The sequence below is a fragment of the Coregonus clupeaformis genome, chromosome 18 (genome assembly GCF_020615455.1).
Source record: "Coregonus clupeaformis isolate EN_2021a chromosome 18, ASM2061545v1, whole genome shotgun sequence".
NCBI classification, from domain to species: Eukaryota; Metazoa; Chordata; class Actinopteri; order Salmoniformes; family Salmonidae; genus Coregonus; species Coregonus clupeaformis.
In genome coordinates this window covers 54,994,652-55,018,794 of record NC_059209.1, presented here as the reverse complement: position 1 = coordinate 55,018,794, position 24,143 = coordinate 54,994,652, and the positions used below count along the sequence as shown (strand labels likewise).

General features: G+C 40.9%; 1 protein-coding gene across 1 annotated transcript; it reads left to right on the top strand.

Moving 5' to 3' along the window:
* Positions 1 to 1,791: 1,791 nt before the first annotated feature.
* On the top strand, positions 1,792 to 24,129 carry pptc7a (protein phosphatase targeting COQ7 a). Its single transcript, XM_041863039.2, has 6 exons — positions 1,792 to 2,368; positions 6,001 to 6,180; positions 17,033 to 17,231; positions 20,323 to 20,446; positions 20,582 to 20,711; positions 21,034 to 24,129. The coding sequence occupies exons 1-6, from the start codon at positions 2,167 to 2,169 to the stop codon at positions 21,090 to 21,092; spliced, it is 894 nt and encodes a 297-aa protein (XP_041718973.1). The 5' UTR covers positions 1,792 to 2,166; the 3' UTR covers positions 21,093 to 24,129.
* Positions 24,130 to 24,143: the final 14 nt, after the last annotated feature.

The following is a 24,143-nucleotide window of genomic DNA, read 5'->3' as shown; positions in this document are numbered from 1 at the left end:
TTCTTCAAAGTAGCCACCCTTTCCCTTGATGACAGCTTTGCACACTCTTGGCATTCTCTCAACCAGATTCATGAGCTAGTCACCTGGAATGCATTTCAATTAACAGGTGTGCCTTCTTAAAAGTTAATTTGTGGAATTTTTTTACTTAATGTGTTTGAGCCAATCAGTTGTGTTGTGACAAGGTAGGGGGGGTATACAGAAGATACACCTATTTGGTAAAATACCAAGTCCATATTATGCTCAAATAAGCAAAGAGAAACGACAGTCTGTCATTACTTTAAGACATGAAGGTCAGTCAATACGGAACATTTCAAGAACTTTGAAAGTTCCTTCAAGTGCAGTTGCAAAAACCATCAAGCGCTATGATGAAACTGGCTCTCATGAGGACTGCCACAGGAATGGAAGACCCAGAGTTACCTCTGATGCAGAGGATACGTTCATTAGTGTTACCAGCCTCAGAAATTGCAGGCCAAATAAATGCTTCACAGAGTTCAAGTAACAGACACATCTCAACATCAACTGTTAAGAGGAGACTGCGTGAATCAGGCCTTCATGATCGAATTGCTGCAAAGAAACCACTACTAAAGGACACCAATAATAAGAAGAGACTTGCTTGGGCCAAGAAACGCGAGCGATGGACATTAGACAGGTGGAAATCTGTCCTTTGGTCTGATGAGTCCAAATTTGAGATGTTTGGTTCCAACCGCCGTGTCTTTGTGAGACACAGAGTAGGTGAACTGATGATCTCCGCATGTGTGGTTCACACTGTGAAGCATGGAGGAGGAGGTGTGGGGGTGCTTTGCTGGTGACACTGTCTGTGATTTATTTAGAATTCAAGGCACACTTAACCAGTATGGCTACCACAGCATTCTGCAGCGATACGCCATACCATCTGGTTTGAGGTTAGTGGTACTATCATTTTTCAACAGGACAATGACCCAACACACCACCTGGCTGTGTAAGGGCTATTTGACCAAAATGGAGTGCTGCATCAGATGACCTGGCCTCCACAATCACCCGATCTCAACCCAATTGAGATGGTTTAAAGAATCTCAAATATAAAATATATTTTGATATAACACTTTTTTGGTTACTACATGATTCCATTGGTTATAGGGTGAATGCACCAATTTGTAAGTCGCTCTGGATAAGAGCGTCTGCTAAATGACGTAAATGTAAAAATGTAAAATTCCATGTGTTATTTCATAGTTTTGATGTCTTCACTATTATTCTACAATGTAGAAAATAGTAAAAATAAAGAAAAACCCTTGAATGAGTAGGGGTGTCCAAACTTTTGACTGGGACTAAAGATATGCAGTCCAGTACTATAAAAATTATATTCTATAATACACAGAGTCACAAATTATATTACAAAACTGGCATACATGTTGTTTTTACTCTATGCAAAAACCAATTGACTGAACTGAGTGGAAGAAAACACATTTCAGTGTCAAGGGCAGCATTAGAAGAAGTACCGTATGACAAGGTCAGAGGGTCCCCCGCTCTCAAGGCTGGTCGCCTCGGAGTAGACATTTGCCTTTAGTGCCAGAAGGTGTGCCAATAATCCATCAGAACCCTCGTTTAGGCGTAGAAGCCATCATGCTTTTCTGCCACACATTTAAGTTTCATAAACCTGAAATGAATTATTAGAAGGGGATGCTTTAAAAAAAAAAAAAAATCCAATTTATTAAAAACCAGAAAAGTCATGGATGATTTTCAGGGTTAGAAGAATGTAGGAAATTCAAGTTGCGTAATGAGATGTGACGTCAGCTCAGTCACAAGACCACAGAGCAGATCACCGTGGCTCGCTCCCCCAGCATGTTTCAGAAATGTGTTAAGCTGTTCTACAGGCACAATGGCTGTAACGAACTCGGATCATCTCTGGGGATCTGGACGTGTGATATCCTTCGAATTACGGAGCAGTTGTTACTGAATTGGCAATAACTACTGTATTCAACTAAATAAGAATAAGTATCGTCTGGGCTATCGCATCAGCTGGCGCGCGGCTTTATTTGTTTCTGCGTGGCGAATGTTAGCTAGCAAACGAAGCAGCACAGTGTCAAGCTAGCGAGTCAAGATTGTGACATTTGAGCTAATCTAGCTAGCTAACAACTAGGTTGTTTCTAGCTTGGTACTCATAGTGTAGTGGGAGCTGGTGTGTAGGTGATGTTCTCCGTACTTTCGTACGGTAGACTGGTTGCCAGAGCAGTCATTGGCGGACTCTCTCAAACAGATAGCCGCGACTACAGCCTGGTAACAGCAAGCTGCGGGTTTGGGAAGGATTTTCGGAAGGGTATCTTGAAGAAAGGGATGTGCTACGGCGACGACGCTTGCTTCATTGCCCAACATAAATCTGCCGATGTTTTGGGTGAGTAACTAATGCCTGACATTGGCAACTATTCTATAATGTGATGATATAACCGGCCTGGTTGTCTAGCTGGCTAACTAACATGCCAGACTGCACATTTGCTAGTTACAGTAGCTAGTTTGCGTTAATTACGTTAGTGTTGTATTATCAAACAATAACAAACCAGGGACACTCGGCATGGACTGTATTTTGTTTGATAATGATGTACAATTACTAGATGCACAATACGCTAACTAGGTAGCTATGCTATTGGCTTAGTTTCAAGCCAAGAAAATACATTAAGTACGCTACATTTGATTTGCCATCATTGACAACCCAGTACTACTGACCTATATGAACGAGTCGACTAGTACAACCTAATTCTGCTGACCTTTGGCTGTGACCCAAAGACATGAAGGTGTCTAGATTAGGTTTCCCAAAGATCTTGATGATGAGTTGGTTATTTGAATCTGCTGTGTAGTGCTAAGTCAAAAACCAAAACGTGCACCCAGGGGGGGCCCCAGGACCGAGTTTGGGAAACCCTGTCCTAGAGGTCAGAGCTGCCTGTAGTAGTTTGAGAGTTGTAATGATAGGGGGGCAGCCATAACCAAACTGTAACCATTATGTACACATGAAGAAATCAATTAAAAGATGGACATTGAGAACTTCTTGCTTGTTTTTCACTATAACTAGGCTACCACCAGTCTGTCCCAGACAGACTTAATTTTTCATTCACACTTTACCCCCCATGCCACAACATACAGTACCAGTCAAAAGGTTGGACACACCTACTCATTCAAGGGTTTTTCTTTATTTTTACTATTTTCTACATTGTAGAATAATAGTGAAGACATCAAAACCACGAAATGACACATGGAATCATGTAGTAACCAAAAAAGTGTTAAACAAATCAAAATATGTTTTTATATTTTAGATTCTTCAAAGTAGCCACCCTTTGCCTTGATGACAGCTTTGCACACTCTTTTGTTTAACACTTTTTTGGTTACTACATGATTCCATATGTGTTATTTCATAGTTTTGATGTATTCACTATTATTCTACAATGTAGAAAATAGTAAAAATAAAGAAAAACCCTTGAATGAGTTGGTGTGTCCAAACTTTTGATTGGTACTGTATATGGTGTACCTAACTGGTCCTGGACCTCAGGAGGACACCATGTTACAAAACGTTCAGAGATAAATGTAGTGTGGAACAGACATGATCCTCTGCCTTGTAAAATAAGGAACCGGTTTAGCACTAAATGACAGCACATCTATCAGAAGCATTCTAGAGACATTCTACCCATAGCCCAGTTCATACAACAAGTATGACAACAATACTTGGACCTCCTGATCCTCACCATGACTGATGGTTGGTGTCTCAGATTTGTCATAATCACATTGATGGACGAACCAATAGTTCTGCTGCAAATAGTCACATTTCTGTAGCCCACAGTTTAAAGGGCATTGTATATTTTGTTAGTATCCTGTAAGCTAAACTGAATGCTGCTTTGTTGTTGGTCATGTGGCTAATTGAATAATTGCACTGTAATGCTAGAAAGTTCAATGCTTTTGCATTGAAGCTATGATTTCAGGTAACACTGGCTTTAGAGAAGAATGGCATTTGAAAGCTATCAAAACAACTTAGAAAAGGTGATTCAGAAATTGAGGTAGCCTAACCAAAGCCAGAATATCGCCTTTGACTTGATAGATTAATAGCTGCCATAGCTAAGTTATTTATCATCAAATATGATTACGTAGTACCGGTCTTGACTGGATCAAACCGGTGAGAAGCTAGTTAAGATAGCTAACGTTAAGTACTGTCTACTTGAGGCTACATGAGGCAGGCCATGTCTGATTGTTGTCACATCAGTGAGCCAAAGGTTGGCAGGGAGAGAGTGAGAGAGGACCGTCCTTGTATGGTCACAGCAAGAGCTGATTCTTGTGTCTGGGAAGCAGCTGGAAATAATTGCATTCCTAGGAAAAACTTGGACTGCAAGACCAACTGCTCCCATAATAGGCAGAGGTACATTTCAATAACCATAGAAACCAAATGTTTCAGGGTTCTATGCAGTGTGATTATGTGACTGCAGGCTAGTGTATGGGCTTGTTGATAATGTAATGTGACTTGACAACTAAAGACAACTTCATAAAACGTTCAGTTTCAGATGGCTATCAGTAAAAGTTGTTTATGCACCTTCCGTAGCCTCCAACTGCTCTTAAACGCTAGTAAAACTAAATGCATGCTCTTCAATCGAACGCTGCTGGCACCCGCCCACCCGACTAGAATCACTACTCTCGGCGGGTCTGACCTAGAGTATGTGGACAACTACAAATACCTAGGTGTCTGGTTAGACTGTAAACTCTCCTTCCAGACTCACATTAAGCATCTCCAATCCAAAGTTAAATCTAGAATCTGCTTCCTATTTTGCAACAAAGCCTCCTTCACTCATGCTGCCTAACATGCCCTCGTAAAACTGACTATCCTACTGATCCTTGACTTCAGTGATGTCATTTACAAAATAGCCTCCAACTCTACTCAGCAAAATTGGATGTAGTCTATCACAGTGCCATCCGTTTTGTCACCAAAGCCCCATTATACTACCCACCATTGTGACCTGTACGCTCTTGTTGGCTGGTCCTCACTACATATTCGTCGCCAAACCCACTGGCTCCAGGTCATCTATAAATCACTGCTAGGCAAATCCCCGCCTTATCTTAGCTCATTGGTCACCATAGCAACACCCACCCGTAGTATGTGCTCCAGCAGGCATATCTCACTGGTCATCCCCAAAGCCAACGCCTTCTTTGGCCGCCATTCCTTCCAGTTCTCTGCTGCCAATGACTGGAATGAACTGCAAAAATCTGTGAAGCTGGAGACACTTATCTCCCTCACTAACTATAAGCATCAGTTGTCAGAGCACCTTACCGATCACTGCACCTGTACACAGCCCATCTGAAATTAGCCCACCCAACTACCTCATCCCCATATTATTTATTTTGCTCATTTGCACCCCAGTATCTCTATTTGCACGTCATCTCTTGCACATCTATCATTTCAGTGTTAATACTAATTATAATTATTTTGCACTATGGCCTATTTATTGCCTTACCTCCATAACTTGCTACATTTGCACACACTGTATATATATTTTCTGTTGTATTTTTCACTTTATGTTTTGTTTACCCCATAATTTTTTACTTTTTTATTTCACCTTTAAAACAACACACTGCTTTGCTTTATCTTGGCCAGGTCGCAGTTGTAAATGAGAACTTGTTCTCAACTGGCTTACCTGGTTAAATAAAGGTTAAATAAAAAATTAAAAAAATAATCAATGGAGATTATTTCAGTAAATTTGTCAAGTTGACAATTTGTCGAAGCATGTCAAAGAAATGCTTATTCGCTGAAGTGTCCCTTGTGTTTCATTCTAAGCACTGTCTTGCGCTACACTTGGTGTTTTAGTGAAAGTGTCTATTGTTTCTCCTGTCACAACTGCGGGAAGACATCTAGTACTTGTTTCCGACCAATATGACCTCTTCCAACTGTGTTCTTGATAGAGTGTTAAGAATAACCATAATGCAATCTTGATTCTTGCCTATCCTTCCTATCCTGTTATCCTCTATTGAACCAATACCTGACTGTGGTTTCTTCAGGTGTGGCAGATGGAGTGGGTGGTTGGAGAGACTACGGGGTGGACCCATCACAGTTTTCAGGGACCCTGATGAAGACGTGTGAGCGGCTGGTAAAGGAGGGACGCTTCGTTCCAAGCAACCCTGTGGGCATCCTCACTACCAGCTACTACGAGCTCCTACAGAACAAAGTGCCTCTGCTAGGTGAGTAAAGGCAGCCCTTGAGGAGCACTTCTGTGAACCTGGAGGCTGGCGCAAAAATAAATCACAAGGGTCTGCCTCATACTGACTAGAATAGGCATTTACAATAGAGAATACAGTATTTGTATCTTTTTTTCTTTTTTTTCTTTCATTTTTCTTTTTTTTAGGGGGTAGATCAGCTTTAATATTTCAGATAGATTGTAACTTCATCAATGTAATTGTCTGCATCACTGGTCAATGACCTGAAGAGAGCTGGGACCACAGTCTCAAAGAAAACCATTAGTAACACACTACGCCGTCATGGATTAAAATCCTGCAGCGCACGCAAGGTCCCCCTGCTCAAGCCAGCGCATGTCCAGGCCCGTCTGAAGTTTGCCAATGACCATCTGGATGATCCAGAGGAGGAATGGGAGAAGGTAATGTGGTCTAAAAATAGAGCTTTTTGGTCTAAACTCCACTCGCCGTGTTTGGAGGAAGAAGAAGGATGAGTACAACCCCAAGAACACCATCCCAACCATAAAGCATGGAGGTGGAAACATCATTCTTTGGGGATGCTTTTCTGCAAAGGGGACAGGACGACTGCACCGTATTGAGGGGAGGATGGATGGAGCCATGTATTGCGAGATCTTGGCCAACAACCTCCTTCCCTCAGTAAGAGCATTGAAGATAGGTCATGGCTGGGTCTTCCAGCATGACAACGACCCGAAACACACAGCCAGGGCAACTAAGGAGTGGCTCCTTTGGAGGGAGCTGAAAGTCCGTATTTCCCAGCGACATCCCCGAAACCTGAAGGATCTGGAGAAGGTCTGTATGGAGGAGTGGGCCAAAATCCCTGCTGCAGTGTGTGCAAACCTGGTCAGGTCCTACAGGAAACGTATGATCTCTGTAATTGCAAACAAAGGTTTCTGTACCAAATATTAAGTTCTGCTTTTCTGATGTATCAAATACTTATGTCATACAATAAAATGCAAATAAATTCATTAAAAATCATAGAATGTGATTTTCTGGATTTTTGTTTTAGATTCTGTCTCACAGTTGAAGTGTACATTTTCATGATGTCCATCTGGTTTGCTTCTATATGCCATATTTTTCTAACTGTGCTCTTTCACAAAAGCTCTCAACCTATAACCTATATACTTATTATGGACACAGTATGCTTTACATTAGTTATCTTGTTATTGTTATTAGTTCCATCCTTCAGCTCCATTCAACACCTCCCATCTACAGTGGGGGAAAAAAGTATTTAGTCAGCCACCAATTGTGCAAGTTCTCCCACTTAAAAAGATGAGAGGCCTGTAATTTTCATCATAGGTACACGTCAACTATGACAGACAAATTGAGAAAAAAAAATCCAGAAAATCACATTGTAGGATTTTTTATGAATTTATTTGCAAATTATGGTGGAAAATAAGTATTTGGTCACCTACAAACAAGCAAGATTTCTGGCTCTCACAGACCTGTAACTTCTTCTTTAAGAGGCTCCTCTGTCCTCCACTCGTTACCTGTATTAATGGCACCTGTTTGAACTTGTTATCAGTATAAAAGACACCTGTCCACAACCTCAAACAGTCACACTCCAAACTCCACTATGGCCAAGACCAAAGAGCTGTCAAAGGACACCAGAAACAAAATTGTAGACCTGCACCAGGCTGGGAAGACTGAATCTGCAATAGGTAAGCAGCTTGGTTTGAAGAAATCAACTGTGGGAGCAATTATTAGGAAATGGAAGACATACAAGACCACTGATAATCTCCCTCGATCTGGGGCTCCACGCAAGATCTCACCCCGTGGGGTAAAAATGATCACAAGAACGGTGAGCAAAAGTCCCAGAACCACACGGGGGGACCTAGTGAATGACCTGCAGAGAGCTGGGACCAAAGTAACAAAGCCTACCATCATTAACACACTACGCCGCCAGGGACTCAAATCCTGCAGTGCCAGACGTGTCCCCCTGCTTAAGCCAGTACATGTCCAGGCCCGTCTGAAGTTTGCTAGAGTGCATTTGGATGATCCAGAAGGGGATTGGGAGAATGGCATATGGTCAGATGAAACCAAAATATAACTTTTTGGTAAAAACTCAACTCGTCATGTTTGGAGGACAAAGAATGCTGAGTTGCATCCAAGGAACACCATACCTACTGTGAAGCATGGGGGTGGAAACATCATGCTTTGGGGCTGTTTTTCTGCAAAGGGACCAGGACGACTGATCCGTGTAAAGGAAAGAATGAATGGGGCCATGTATCGTGAGATTTTGAGTGAAAACCCCCTTCCATCAACAAGGGCATTGAAGATGAAACGTGGCTGGGTCTTTCAGCATGACAATGATCCCAAACACACCGCCCGGGCAACGAAGGAGTGGCTTCGTAAGAAGCATTTCAAGGTCCTGGAGTGGCCTAGCCAGTCTCCAGATCTCAACCCCATAGAAAATCTTTGGAGGGAGTTGAAAGTCCGTGTTGCCCAGCGACAGCCCCAAAACATCACTGCTCTAGAGGAGATCTGCATGGAGGAATGGGCCAAAATACCAGCAACAGTGTGTGAAAACCTTGTGAAGACTTACAGAAAACGTTTGACCTGTGTCATTGCCAACAAAGGGTATATAACACAGTATTGAGAAACTTTTGTTATTGACCAAATACTTATTTTCCACCATAATTTGCAAATAAATTCATTAAAAATCCTACAATGTGATTTTCTGGATTTTTTTTCCTCATTTTGTCTGTCATAGTTGACGTGTGTACCTATGATGAAAATTACAGGCCTCTCTCATCTTTTTAAGTGGGAGAACTTGCACAATTGGTGGCTGACTAAATACTTTTTTTCCCCACTGTATCTCTTAACACCATCCATATTGGATTTCTATTTGCCATATATATTTCAACTGTACTGTGATGTCTTACAAAAGTTCTGAACCTTTCTATTCTCATTGTTTCTACAGATCGTAAATTGAAAATAAACATTTTTGCTAAAAGTATTATTATATTATTGATTGATTGACTATGACTTTTCAGTTCACCCAGTAGTGCTATCTGCAGTGTTAGCGCCAGGTAAATATTGCAATCCTTTAGCCATTCCTGGACCTGTGTCCAAAAACAAGCTACAAATGGACAGTACCAAAACAAATGATCTAATGATTCTGTCTCTTCGCAGCAAAATCTGCAGAGCTGGGAAGATTGTATCCCCCATATAAATAACATTCTATTGGTAGCTAGAATTTTATATAATATAAATTGAAAAATTCTATGTTTTGAATTCGGCGTCGTTTTGCGTATCAATTCATAAACACTATGCCATGGGATCGGTACGTCAAAAATCTCTTAAACTATTTTGCAATCTATATGGGACGGCTGTCAATCCTTTGGTCCTTAAATGAAACTGGTATACTTTTTTATTTATCACAATTTTCTTTAACCAATTATATTCTTTAATGCAAGGCCGACAGACAAGTTCCTTACCTTTTCCCCCTTCCACTTTCCTTTTCCATTTTTGCGGTAATGCTGCAATTATTTGGTTGTAATTTTGGGTAGAGCAGACATTTCCATATGTTTTTGTTAGCTGCATGTGCGGCATAACTCCACCAGTCCTACCGATAATATAATTTACGAAGATTTTTTATCAATTAGTATATTTGAGTTTAACCACAATATTTGTTGCATTATTTGTTCTGTCGTTTCTGGAGGATTACATTGAAATTGCAACCAACTTTCTATGACTTGTTTTAGAAATAGTGATATTTGGGAGATTATTTCCTTTTCAAATAACTGAAAGTGAGGGAAAAGGCCATTCTTGAACATTGGGTGAGACAATCTTACTAATTTGCTAGAGAACCAGTTCGGATTTAAGTATAACTTTTATATGACTGAAGCGTTTAGTGATTAGGTCTAATGCTTTAATATTTAATCATTTCTGTCCTCCAAATTCATATTCATTATATAAATAGGCCCGTTTAATTTTATCTGGCTTGCCGTTCCAAATAAAATTGAGTATATTTTTCTCATGCAATTAAAAAAACTGTTCGCTAGATGTAGGCAAGACCATAAGCAAATAGGTAAACTGGGATAATACTAAAGAGTTAATCAGGGTGATTTTTCCACAAATTGACAGGTATTTATACGGCCTTAAAGCAATCTTAGAATGGGCTGTTTTCAGTCTGGGTGGTTAGGCTAAATTGCATGTGGGGTGCTGCTATTTAGATAGGATATTTGCTTGATGAGTCAGAGACCTGCTGCATGCCTCTATCCTGGGAAGTGTAAAGACTAGGAGAAGCCTATCCCCGCCAGAATCTCGTCTTGATCCATTGCTTTGCTAGAATGGAGCATGCAGAAATGTGCAGGACAAAACAAACCGAGAGTGAGGAGTCAAGAGCAGTCCATGTCGTCAGTCTGTACTTTTCCATCCCATCTCACATGTAGAAGAGAAAAACAAGCCAGTATTGTATTTTTCCAGTGCTGAGGAGTACTGACGTGAGGCCAGCAGTAATTGTATTACTATTGAAAAAACACAAGAAAGGGAGTGCGAGTAGGGTGAGTCAGAGAGCGTGAGGGGTTGTAGGGAGCTCCCATAGAACATTCTGGTGGTCCAGATGACTCATCAGCAGGGTGTGGCTGCACGCAGAGCCATGTTTTCGCCGGTTCGTTTAACTTTTATGTTTCCTTCAATTTTATCCTTCCAAAACGTTTCTCTTCCTGAAATGCATTGACATGCCTGCCTCTTCTAACCACAGGTTTATTTTTAATTTTTAATTTCACCTTTATTTAACCAGGTAAGCCAGTTGAGAACAAGTTCTCATTTACAACTGCGACCTGGCCAAGATAAAGCACAGCAGTGCGATAAAAACAACACAGAGTTACATATGGGGTAAACAAAACATAAAGTCAAAAATACAACAGAAAATATAAAATATATATACAGTGTGTGCAAATGTAGCAAGTTATGGAGGTAAGGCAATAAATAGGCCATAGTGCAAAATAATTACAATTAGTATTAACACTGGAATGATAGATGTGCAAGAGATGATGTGCAAATAGAGATACTGGGGTGCAAAAGAGCAAAATAAATAACAATATGGGGATGAGGTAGTTGGGTGGGCTAATTTCAGATGGGCTGTGTACAGGTGCAGTGATCGGTAAGGTGCTCTGACAACTGATGCTTAAAGTTAATGAGGGAGATAAGTGTCTCCAGCTTCAGAGATTTTTGCAGTTCGTTCCAGTCATTGGCAGCAGAGAACTGGAAGGAATGGCGGCCAAAGGAGGTGTTGGCTTTGGGGATGACCAGTGAGATATACCTGCTGGAGCGCATACTACGGGTGGGTGTTGCTATGGTGACCAATGAGCTAAGATAAGCCGGGAATTTGCCTAGCAGTGATTTATAGATGGCATAGAGCCAGTGGGTTTGGCAACGAATATGTAGTGAGGACCAGCCAACAAGAGCGTACAGGTCACAGTGGTGGGTAGTATATGGTGCTTTGGTGACAAAACGGATGGCACTGTGATGGACTACATCCAATTTGCTGAGTAGAGTGTTGGAGGCTATTTTGTAAATGACATCGCCAAAGTCAAGGATCGGTAGGATAGTCAGTTTTACGAGGGCATGTTTGGCAGCATGAGTGAAGGAGGCTTTGTTGCGAAATAGGAAGCCAATTCTAGATCTAACTTTGGATTGGAGATGCTTAATGTGAGTCTGGAAGGAGAGTTTACAGTCTAACCAGACACCTAGGTATTTGTAGTTGTCCACATACTCTAGGTCAGACCCGTCGAGAGTAGTGATTCTAGTCGGGTGGGCGGGTGCCAGCAGCATTCGATTGAAGAGCATGCATTTAGTTTTACTTGTGTTTAAGAGCAGTTGGAGGCTACGGAAGGAGTGTTGTATGGCATTGAAGCTCATTTGGAGGTTTGTTAACAGTGTCCAATGAAAGCCAGATGTACACATCATTCCAAGATGGCAGCATGTCAAGTCGTTTGTCAAGTCGTTTGTTTGTGACTAGTACATTTTAACCTACTAATAATCTATTTATTTATGGTTGCGTAACTTCGTTGTTGCGTAGTGCAAACTATTTTATTTTTGCTGGTGTAAAGATCACGGGTCCTCCTCAACTCGGAACTTCATTACTTGAAGTTTACCAAAGTAACCCTATCTCTGGCTGGCCTGAGTTCCTCGTTAGTCCGCGGAGTGTCTTGTCCGAGCTGCTCCTTGCTCTTCGCCTGGCTGTCAGTGGCAGCTCAACCCGTTCTCTCTATCGCCCTCAACACCCAATCTACTCACACGCGCAAACACTCACATTGACTCACATACACGCTGTCCCTCTCTCCACTTACCTTCGTTGGCCTCTTGTTTTTTGGTCAGAGAAAATGACAATTTACGTGGTATTGCTTTGTGCACTGACTTTATTGAACTCTGGAGAAAACGAACATTGTCGCAGGGTGAGTACATCTGACAATGTACTCTCGCGTCCATTAGACATTTTGTCTGCAGGAACACGCTCTTTTTCACTCGGTCCACTCGTCCAAGTGCCGATGCATTTGTGGCATGATGTGAACAGTACGAATTTGTGTCACTACCAAAGTCTAATGGTTTTAAATGACTGTTTTGTATTGTCAGGAAACTCACTTGTAGAATTCGCTTGCAGTAGGTCTCTTAAAAAAGAGAAGCCGTGCAAGGTTATTAAACAGAGGTGCCTAGTTATTCTTCTGTTGTTGATATCAGGTAACGTGCAACCTAACCCTGGCCCTGATATGCAATGTCTCCAAACCCCCTCTGATTTTAAATCAAGATCTGGTTTTGGTATTTTTCATTTAAATGTACGCAGCCTGTTGTCAAAAATTGATGGTGTTAGGATTTGGGCTAAATCAACTGATGCTGATGTAATTGTGTTTTCGGAAACCTGGCTCAGCAAGTCTATTTTTGATAAGGATATTTGTATAAGTGGTTACAATGTTTATCGTGCAGATCGGGTTAAGAAAGGTGGGGGTGTGGCTATATATGTAAAATCTAAATTCCATGTAAGTGTGGCAAAGTCTGAAACTATTTGTAAACAGTTGGAATTTCTTGCTTTGAATATTGAGGTTTCAAAGGGCCTCTCTATAACTGTGATTGGCTGTTATAGACCCCCTCTGCTCTTGGTGATGCATTTTCTTCTTTGACGCACCTTATGTCTAAACTTCTTTACAGTGAAATGATCTTGATTGGTGATCTCAACTGGTGTTGGTTAAAGCCGGTGTCTGATGATTTAAAAATGTTTTGTAATTCTATGAATCTTACCCAGTTGATTAATTCACCCACTCGCCCAAATCTTAAATGCCCTGATAAATCTACCCTGATTGATTTGATATTGACAAATGTTCCACATAAATATTCTGCGGTTGGTGTTTTTTGTAATGATTTAAGTGACCATTGTGCTGTTGTTGCTGTTAGAAATACTAAGGTTCCAAAGACAAATCCACGTTTATTCGGTAAGAGAAATTTGAAGTGTTTTAATGAGCAGGCTTTCTTTCATGATTTGTTTTATTTTGACTGGAGCAAGATTGAGCTTATCCCTGATGTGGAAACTGCCTGGATATTCTTTCATGATGGTTTTTTCCAAATAGTAAACAAACATGCACCATTCCGCAGGTTCAGGGTTAAAGGGCGGGATAATCCATGGTTTTCTTCTAAGCTGTCTTGTATTATTCACGACCGTAATCTAGCCTGGGCTAAAGCAAGGAAATCTTGTTCTGATGCTGATTGGCTTATTTTTAGGCAGTTAAGAAACAAGTGTTCTTTTCTTCTCAGGAAGGCCAAGTCTGAATATTTTATGTCTGTTACCACTGATAACCTGAATGACCCTAGAAAGTTTTGGAATGCTATTAAGTCTATGTCTGGTAACAGTAATGTTAATGAATTACCGTCATGTGTTTTGAAGGACTCTGTTGCTATATATGACAAAACTGAAATGCTGAATTGTTTCAATGAGCACTTTGTATCATCTGGTAGGCTGTTTGATTCAGTGTCCTCTGTCTCTGTACAACCCTGTGTGGATGAACCAGTGTCCTCTGTCTCTGTACAACCCTGTGTGGATGAACCAGTGAGAGCTGGTCAAACTTTTAGTTTTCTGCCATTCTCAGTGCAGGTGGTACATAAAGCCCTGAAATCCTTAGATCAAAGAAAGCCTGCAGGTCCTGATCTTTGGATCCCTGCTTTTTAAATCTGGCAGCTGATTTCATAGCTGAACCACTTACATATCTGTTCAATCTAACCCTGGAATGTAATGAAATTCCAAAGATCTGGAAGTCAGCATTTGTCCTACCACTTTTAAAAGGGGGAGATCCAACTCTTTTAAATAATTATAGGCCAATCTCAAAGCTGTCACCCCTGGTGAAAATACTTGAAACCCTTGTAAGTGAACAGCTAAAAGAGTTTTTATTTACTAACTCTATTTTATCAATGTATCAATCGGGCTTCAGGAAGAAGCATAGCACAATTACAGCAGCCATGAAGGATTTTAAATGATATCACTGAAGCCCTTGACAAAAAACAGCACTGTGTCTCACTTTTTATTGATCTCTCTAAGGCTTTTGATACAGTTGATCATGCTATACTAAGGCAGAGATTGTTGAGTGTAGGTCTTTCGGAGCATGCAGTTGCATGGTTTGCTAACTATCTGTCTGATAGAACTCAGTGCACTCAATTTGATGGGCTTATGTCTGTTAAATTGTCTGTCCTGAATGGTGTGCCCCAGGGCTCTGTACTTGGTCCTCTCTTATTCACTATTTATATTAATGATTTAGACAAAAATGTCCAAAATGCACAACTTCATTTTTATGCTGATGATACTGTTATTTACTGTTGTGCCTCATCTCTTACAAAAGCTTTCCAGAACTTGCAAACTGCTTTTTATACTGTTCAACATACCTTGTGTCAATTGAAGCTTATCCTCAATACTGACAAAACTAAACTAATGGTGTTTTCTAATGCAAGAAATAGACCTCTGAACCTTTCACCTGTTACTACCTGTCAGGGCAAGGAGATTGAGGTTGTAACCTCATATAAATATCTTGGAATTCTAATTGATGACGGCCTCTCTTTTAAATTGCATATTCAACAACTTACAAAAAAATTGAAGCTGAAATTGGGATTTTATTTTAGGAATAAGGCCTGTTTTTCTTTTGAAGCCAGAAGGAGGCTAGTATCAGCTACATTTATGCCTTTACTAGACTATGGGGATATTTTATATATGAATGCTTCCGCTCAGTGTTTGAGATCAATTGACACTCTTTATCATGGTACTTTGAGATTTATTTTAAACTGCAAAACCCTTACGCACCACTGTACTTTGTATACCAGGGTTGGCTGGCCTTCTCTAGTCACTCGTAGGCTCAGTCACTGGTATACTTTTATTTACAAAGCCATTTTGGGTTTACTACCTTTTTATTTGGGCATTTTTATTGTTCAGAAATGTGGTGGGTACTCTCTTCGTTCACTGGACTTTATCCTGCTAACTGTTCCAAATGTCCGAACTGAATTTGGTAAAAGGTCTTTTATGTACTCTGCGCCATCGTCTTGGAACACCTTACAAAATAATTTTAAACTGGAAGAACTTGTCCCGATTGGTGTTTTTAAATCTCTGATGAAGGATTTTGAGGCTGATTCCCTGACCTGTCAATGTTTTTAATTTGCTATTTTTGCTATTGTTATACTCTTGTGAATTCATGAATGGTTTTTACTAGATTACTTGTAGTTTTTCATGTTGTCTGTCTGTAATTTTTTGTAATGACTTGGTGCTGCCTATCTTGGCCAGGACGCTCTTGAAAAAGAGATTTTAATCTCAATGAGCCCTTCCTGGTTAAATAAAGGTTAAATAAAATAAAAAATACAAAATGGTGTCGTCTGCGTAGAAGTGGATCTGAGAATCACCAGCAGCAAGAGCGACATCATTGATATACACAGAGAAAAGAGTTGGCCCAAGAATTGAACCCTGTGGCACCCCCAGAGACTGCCATAGGTCCAGACAACAGGCCCTCCGATTTTACACATTGAATTCTATCTGAGAAGTAGTTGGTGAACCAGGCGAGGCAGTCATTTGAGAAACCAAGGCTATTTTGTCTGCCAATAAGAATGCGGTGGTTGACAGAGTCGAAAGCCTTGGCCAGGTCGACGAAGACGGCTGCACAGTACAGTCTTATCGATCACGGTTATAATATCGTTTAGGACCTTGAGCGTGGCTGAGGTGCACTCATGACCAGCTCGGAAACCGGATTGCATAGCAGAGAAGGTACGGTGGGATTCAAAATGGTCGGTGATCTGTTTGTAAACTTGGCTTTCAAAAACTTTCGAAAGGCAGGGCAGGATGGATATAGGTCTGTAACAGTTTGGATCTAGAGTGTCACCCCCTTTGAAGAGGGGGATGACCGCGGCAGCTTTCCAATCTTTGGGGATCTCAGACGTCATGAAAGAGAGGTTGAACAGGCTAGTAATAGGGGTTGCGACAATTTCGGAGGCTAATTTTAGAAAGAAAGGGTCCTGATTGTCTAGCCCAGATGATTTGTAGGGGTCCAGATTTTGCAGCTCTTTCAGAACATCAGTTGTCTGAATTTGTGTGAAGGAGAAGGGAAGGGGGGGGGGGCATGGGCAAGTTGCAGCGGAGGGTGCAGAGCTGGTGACCGGGGTAGTGGTAGCCAGGTGGAAAGCATGGCCAGCCGTAGCAAAATGCTTGTTGAAATTTAGCTACAGTATGATCATGATATAATGCAACCAAACAAAAACACTACTCATAAATCATCCTAACCAATTTATAAATTATTCAATTGATTAGTTAGTTACTGATATAATCAGAATGTAGAGCGTGCCACCCATATATTTATCGTCTTGTGTTGTCTCCTTCCAGGCAGCAGCACGGCCTGTATCGTGGTGCTGGACCGGCAGAGCCATCGGCTGCACACTGCTAACTTGGGAGACTCGGGCTTCCTGGTGGTGCGGGAAGGAGAGGTGGTGCACCGCTCTGACGAACAGCAGCACTACTTCAACACCCCCTTCCAGCTCTCCATCGCCCCACCTGAAGCGGAGGGGGCCGTCCTCAGTGACAGGTCAGTTTCGTGGTCCTGCTGAAGCCATATTTTGTATTTTAAAGAAGCTGTGTAGTTATTTGTTTGGTTTTGAAGCACAGAGCCTAGTCTCTGCATTGGTTCTGCCCTTGTGCTGCTCCCTGGTCTGTTCAGTACAGTGTTGCTGCAGTGTTAGTGAGTGTCAGTACTGCCACAGTCAGTGTGCATGCCAGGGGTGGTTGGGGCCATGTGCTGCTGTCTCTCCTTGTGTAGGCATGTTGCAGACTCCAGTGGGGCCGGTGTTGGGTCCCCGCCACCGTCTAAGCCAGGTCAAAGTCTCATCACACACACAGAAGGGTGGCCTAAGGGCCCTCCTCACAGCAGCCAATCCGTGGTCTGCTGACCCACAGGCCTTCTCAACCCTGTAATCTAGAACAGGGAGATTATTTAGAGCTGCTCATGTGGGTTTCTCTAAACTGGTGTGAGCTGGAACTGAACATGTTGTAAATGTAGCTGATACACAGCACAGTACTCGTAGAATAGGCCTATTCACAACTGTAACCTCATCATACCTATTATAATACGGCTTGGTTTTGCTCAGTCTCCATGGTTTATCTCTATACAGAATAAACAGATATAGGCCCGGTTTCCCAAAAGCATCTTAAGGCTAAATTCATCGTTAGAACCTTCGTAGGAGCATCGTTAAATCTCCGAGCTGTTTCCCAAAACCATCGTTACCAAAGTTGCACTTGAAAACACGCTTGCTATTTACGGACTGCCTCAGACCACTCATAGAACAGCTTTTTTTATTTTATTTTTATATATTTTATTTATTATTTCACCTTTATTTAACCAGGTAAGCCAGTTGAGAACAAGTTCTCATTTACAACTGCGACCTGGCCAAGATAAAGCAAAGCAGTGCGATTAAAAACAACAACACAGAGTTACATATGGGGTAAACAAAACAAAGTCAAAAATACAACAGAAAATATATATACAGTGTGTTCAAATGTAGCAAGTTATGGAGGTAAGGCAATAAATAGGCCATAGTGCAAAATAATTACAATTAGTATGAACACTGGAATGATAGATGTGCAAGAGATGATGTGCAAATAGAGATACTGGAGTGCAAATTAGCAAAATAAATAACAATATGGGGATGAGATAGTTGGGTGGGCTAATTTCAGATGGGCTGTGTACATGTGCAGTGATCGGTAAGGTGCTCTGACAACTGATGCTTAAAGTTAAGTGTGTCGTTAGATGCGTTTTTCCCATACCGCGTCACTTTAAACACAGAAGATCTCTGCTAAACATAGAATCAAGATGTTTATCTGTCTAGAAAGATAGAAAGATGCTTAAAATTGAAAACCGAGATGACTGCATTAAAAGATAAATAGCCTACTTACAGTATAGGCTATAGGCCTATATATATGAAATACATTTCATGTTCATTAAATTGAGTTTTATTTTTATATTTGGCTTACGGTCTGTAATTTTCCCCTCTATATTTCATGATGTGCCAAATCTTGATTTAGTGCATTATTATAGGGTAAGCATTAGGATAAGCCGTCTCAATATTTGCAGCCATAGGTGATAATATCTCACTATGAGCTGATCCATTGTCAGTATTGTGGATTAATTCTAATGTTAAGGTAAGATTTTAATGGAGAAAGCTAACCTGAGCAGCGCTGCCTTTCTCTCGATTCAATCAGTATTGACACATGCTCCAACGACGCACTTAGTGACCGTTCTCTCTGCGTGGTGTTTTGAGAAACTCATGTTACATCTTCGGCCGTTGTAGGAAAGATGCATCGTTAACACACTCGTAAGCCTAAGTTCCATCGCTATCGGGAAACTGGGCCATAGTCAGTCCATATTTGTGACCTATTTGACCTGGCCTTGTCGCATATAGGCTGGAAATTCTCATCTTTCCATGAGCTAGAGGCTGCAGTATGTTTTTCCATTGATAGTATCATATTCAGGGTCATAAGCGTTGTGATTCCGCTGTAGTTGGTGGAAAGACCTGATCCGTGATTCCTTAATAGTGATTATTTTGAAACGTAGTACTTAAGCCTTGATGTAATGTAGGACTGTAGATGGAATGGCGGCTGGGTTACAGATGGTTTATATAACAGCCATGACTGTCGGGGAGTCTGGGGCAGAGGGAGAATTAATGCCGCCTTCCAAGAACTGAACTTGACACTCAACACTGAACTTGGCTCTGATCGCACATCAACATAACAGAAGTTCCTTAGAACTTCCCATGACGGCCAAGGTGTGCTTTCCTTGTGACTATTCCCTAGATTATTTTCCACCATACCTATGCAATTTGGTATTTGTTAGCAGCAGCATTTCACAGCTGAAATAATAGTTCAAATGTATAACTGCATTGCATGAATCTTTTTTTATATTTTTGTATACTTTATTCCAGTGTTTGACACAGTGATCTATAGCCATGTCTAACCTGAGGTGTGTGCCTGAGTCTCATAGTCAGACAGGAGACCGAGCAGCAGTGTTTCAGTGATCTAGGCTAAGGAAGGGCTAGAGGCACAGATTAAACTGGGCTCAGACAGGACACATTTCCTTCCTGGAGGGGGGTATGTGAAGGGGGGCAATTGGCTAACGTTTGCAATTTGGTTAAGCACTTTTTTAACGCTCCCTCGTCATGTGAATTTCTATCTCTAATTCAACCTAAGCTTGAATCATTACCAGAGGTTGTAAGGCTCTGGTTTTAATCATCAATGATTCAAGGTCCATAACCACGAAGAAGGATTTTTTGTATGTTTATTCATGGAGAGCTCTGGCGCCAAAAACACATACATACTGTTTTTATACCTCTTGACAAACAAAGGCACTATGCTCCTCCCACCTTTAGGTGGCTCTTTTAAACAGTTTCCGCCTTCTCCTTTACCCTTGAATGTTTAGTACCCCCTCTGTTAGTGGGTTGACACTATACGATAATTCGAATATCGTATACACATTTCTACTATATTTGAGGTGAAATCCTTTAGATTAATTTGTGTATTAAGAATAATGACTATCATAGGCACTATATCATCAGGATATTTAACTAATGCTCCGGAAGACTATTATTTCTCCCCTACATTGTGTTAAGCTCTCTGTGTCCCCTCAGTCCTGACGCTGCAGACAGCTCCACCTTTGATGTCCAGTTGGGGGACATCATTCTCACAGCCACAGACGGCCTCTTCGACAACATGCCCGACTACATGATCCTACAGGAGCTGAAAAAACTCAAGGTACACCCTCGCATAAACCCTTGCCGTACTTGTGTGCAACAAACAGGTTTACTGTTTAATTCAGTAGAGTATTGAAGTGGAGGAGCAAGACATTCAAAAAATACTAAGACACTCCTCCATTTTTTGTTTTTGCAGAACACCAACTATGAGAGTATCCAGCAGACAGCCAGGAGCATTGCAGAGCAGGCCCATGTTCTGGCATATGACCCCAACTACATGTCGCCTTTTGCGCAGTTTGCTTGTGACAATGGACTGAATGTAAGAGGTAATGATCATCACTTTTATCACTTCTTCATGTGAGAGGAAATTGGGGACGAAGCCAAGGTAGACCTCATTTCATAGTCCATTTGCTCCATTCCTGCCCTGCTTCCCTTGTGAATGGTATCCAGGCTAAGAGGGCTTCTCTATAAATCAGGAAGAATGACACCCAGTGAGGAATACGAAGTGACGGATCACTTTGTTTTATTATAGTGTTCCTTCCATTGCTCTCAGGCTGCTTCCTTTATGGATGATGAAAATGAGAGATGGTTCCCAAAATCGGTCCATTCATTCATCCTCCTAACTGCATCTCTTTCTCTTCCCCACAGGAGGAAAGCCAGATGACATCACCGTGTTGCTGTCAATAGTGGCAGAGTACACAGACTAGAAACTGTATTGAGGCTAGGAGGGGAATTAGGAGAGTTTCCTCTTGCCATCTGTCTCTTGACGATGTCAGACTGCTTTGATTCCTGCTGGCGGGGATTAAAATTAAATTAGGGACTAATGTTGGTGGCTGACTGAGCCCACCTTTGGCCCCCCTGAGATAATCATTCCTCCAGGACTCAATCAGGCCTATTTCTCAGATGGAACACTGACAATACATGCACTGACGTCACCACCATCAGAACTGAGTGATAATCTTTAATAGTCTGAAGACATGGATAAATAAAGCAGAGGGTTAAATTCTAACACGTCTCTGGTTAGGCTACCTGCTGCAAAGTATCTAGCTGGGAAATGTTCCAGTTGTCATTGACCTAATCCCTGTTCAGTGGGATGAAGGACATCAGCATGTTGGAGATGAGACTCTGGCTCTCACATGAGAGGGATAAGTCTGTTTTCAGGTTTGGGCTTGGAGCAAACTCAGGATGGAGAGATTTAAAAAAAAAAAAAAAAAAAAAAAGCCAGTCAAAAGTGATTGAGAGTCAGAATTGAAAATCTGTGGATCATGCCAATGAGTGTTAATCACAGGAACTGAGCTGATTCAAGACGGGAAGTAGCATCATACCATCAAGTCAAAACTATAGGGCCACGAAAACGTCACTTTTTCAGGAACTCACATTACACACAAAAACAAACAATTAAAAGACGTTGAAGGGCAAAAAAATGTATGCGGGCATAAGGGCATGCATCATTGTGATATTAAAGGATGTTAGAATGTTTTGGTAGATCTTTGGGAAAGGGACTGTGTGGTATTTTAAGTTGTTTGACTGATCTAAAGGTGCAGTTGCCATATACTTTTCCATATCAGTACAATTTGGGTCAAACACAGACCAAATTAATAATTTCTAAGGACGTGAAATGTTAAAATAATGTTTCTGTCAAACCTGTCCTCACCCATGCTGCGATGCAAAGAGTGTGACTGAAAGTGATGTGGAAGGTTATGTGTGATAGAGTAACCTCTAGTCTGTCACATGACAGATATTCATATTGTATACATGCGGAATGGATGGGTTTTATGTAGGCTACACCGCTTTATTCAATATCCACTGGGATGCAATAGTAACAACCATTTACGCACAAGGTTAAAGAAAGCATATCTGAAAGCTCACAGTGGATGTCGGTCAAGTGACCAAGCATATATATTTTTTTTAAACTTTGGTTTGATGGGGTGGGAATCTGGACTGATCAGTTTTAGTTTAGCTTCAGGAATAATTGTTCACAATCAGAATTTCTCAGTTGTCCCTGCTGTAAAGCTCCAATGGCACATTTGATTAAGTCTTATTAATCAGGTCACTTATGTTATTTAATATAACTGGTTTTCATTTTCTTTCACAGCTGATGTTAACTTTATTTAATTTCTTTTTTTTGCTGCAGTCAAACGTGCACTTTGCATTTACAACATAACTCACGTGCAGCAACATTTTAAGAGTAACATTTTCATTTTTAAAGGAAGATTCAACCCAAAAACAATATTTCATTAGTCAATTGTTTAAATAGTCCCCAAATGTTTTGCTTGTCAGCAATCAAGTTTTCAAGATATGTAACTTTCAAAATACAGAAATCATCACCGTATGATGCATTTTGCACCACATGATGCAAAACGCAGATTCATATGATGCAAAATGCATCATACCAGGACAATTTCTGTATTTTGAAAATGTTGGACTATTTAAACAATTGACTAATGAAACAAATACCAAAATATAGTTTTTGGGTGAGGTTTCCTTTAACATGTACTATGTACATGTTGATTTATGGAGCTGATGTGCCTTGTATCAGATGTTATTGATACTGGCAAAATTGTCAAACATATTGTTCCCTAAACCCCACACTGTGTGTCAGCTATGGAGACGGACAAGTAGCCATATGATTCACACTTGCCCTGCTGTCTTAATTCTTAATCTGCGCCATCAGATGGGAGACCTCTCGTTCCCTTTCAATGTGTTCAATGCCTTTCACCATGGGACACATTCAAATTTGAATGGTCAAGCTATTTATTTTTAAAAGGTTGAAAAAGCATGACAAATGATCTTAAAATCCTTAAAGGCCCAATGCAGCTGTTTTATATCAATATCAAATTACTTGGTAACAATTAAGTACCTTACTGTAATAGAGTTCCATAAAAATTGGCAAAAATTTGCATTTTAGAAAACTAGCTGTCATTGGCAGAGAGGTTTGGAACTCTTTGTTATTGGTCTATTAACCAATTTACCACATGGTGATTTTACCATGGAAAGCCCAAACTCCTGCACATGCAAACCTGCTGATTAGAAGGTCCTGTGCAGATTGTATTTTCAACCAGCACCTATCAGGAAATGACAAAAACAAATGTCATACTTTTACAGTGTTAGTTTCATCAGCTGTGATATTATATAATACACAGGAAAAACACAATGTTGACTGTACTGGGCCTTTAACAATGTCCTGTGTATCATCTGTAGTACCCCTTGGTTTTCTTTTTGTTGATGTTATGGTGCTCCCTCACTGCAGGCTACTGTCCTGCTTCAAGGGCTCTCCCCTAACTAGGAAAATAATATCTATGCCGGTACTGACTGATGTAGGGCTATTAGGTGTTTTATGACATAAAAAAACCTTAAGAACTTAATACCCTGCATACATTTTCTTACTGCGCTGGGAGTTGAAAGGCACCTGCACTGGATGGGCCAAATGTTTTTGCAAAGATTATGGCACTGTAGAGGTTGCCAAGAACCTCACCAGCCTTAAAATACAAGCAATTCTCCCTGTCAGATGGCACTATATCAAAGCTAGCTTCTCCATGATGTCCATATCCTGCTCCCCACTGACCTAGTGACCTGACCTGCCAGTACCCCTGTTCTGTTGGCCAGTTCAAAAAGAAAAGTTTGTTACAATGAGAGCTGCATGTATCTATATTTTGTATGTACAGTTCAACAATGCAGAGACCAGTTTCTGTTAAACATGTTTTCAAAGCTGTAAAATATTTAAATAAAGTATAGTATTTATTACCCTTGTGTTTTCC

Bases quoted from the DNA above. Each gene is read 5' to 3' on its own strand.
- pptc7a (XM_041863039.2), top strand. From the start codon at position 2,167: ATGTTCTCCGTACTTTCGTACGGTAGACTGGTTGCCAGAGCAGTCATT. The intron at 2,369-6,000 runs GTGAGTAACTAA...TGGTTTCTTCAG, and splicing joins TAAATCTGCCGATGTTTTGG to GTGTGGCAGATGGAGTGGGT. The intron at 6,181-17,032 runs GTGAGTAAAGGC...GTCTCCTTCCAG, and splicing joins GAACAAAGTGCCTCTGCTAG to GCAGCAGCACGGCCTGTATC.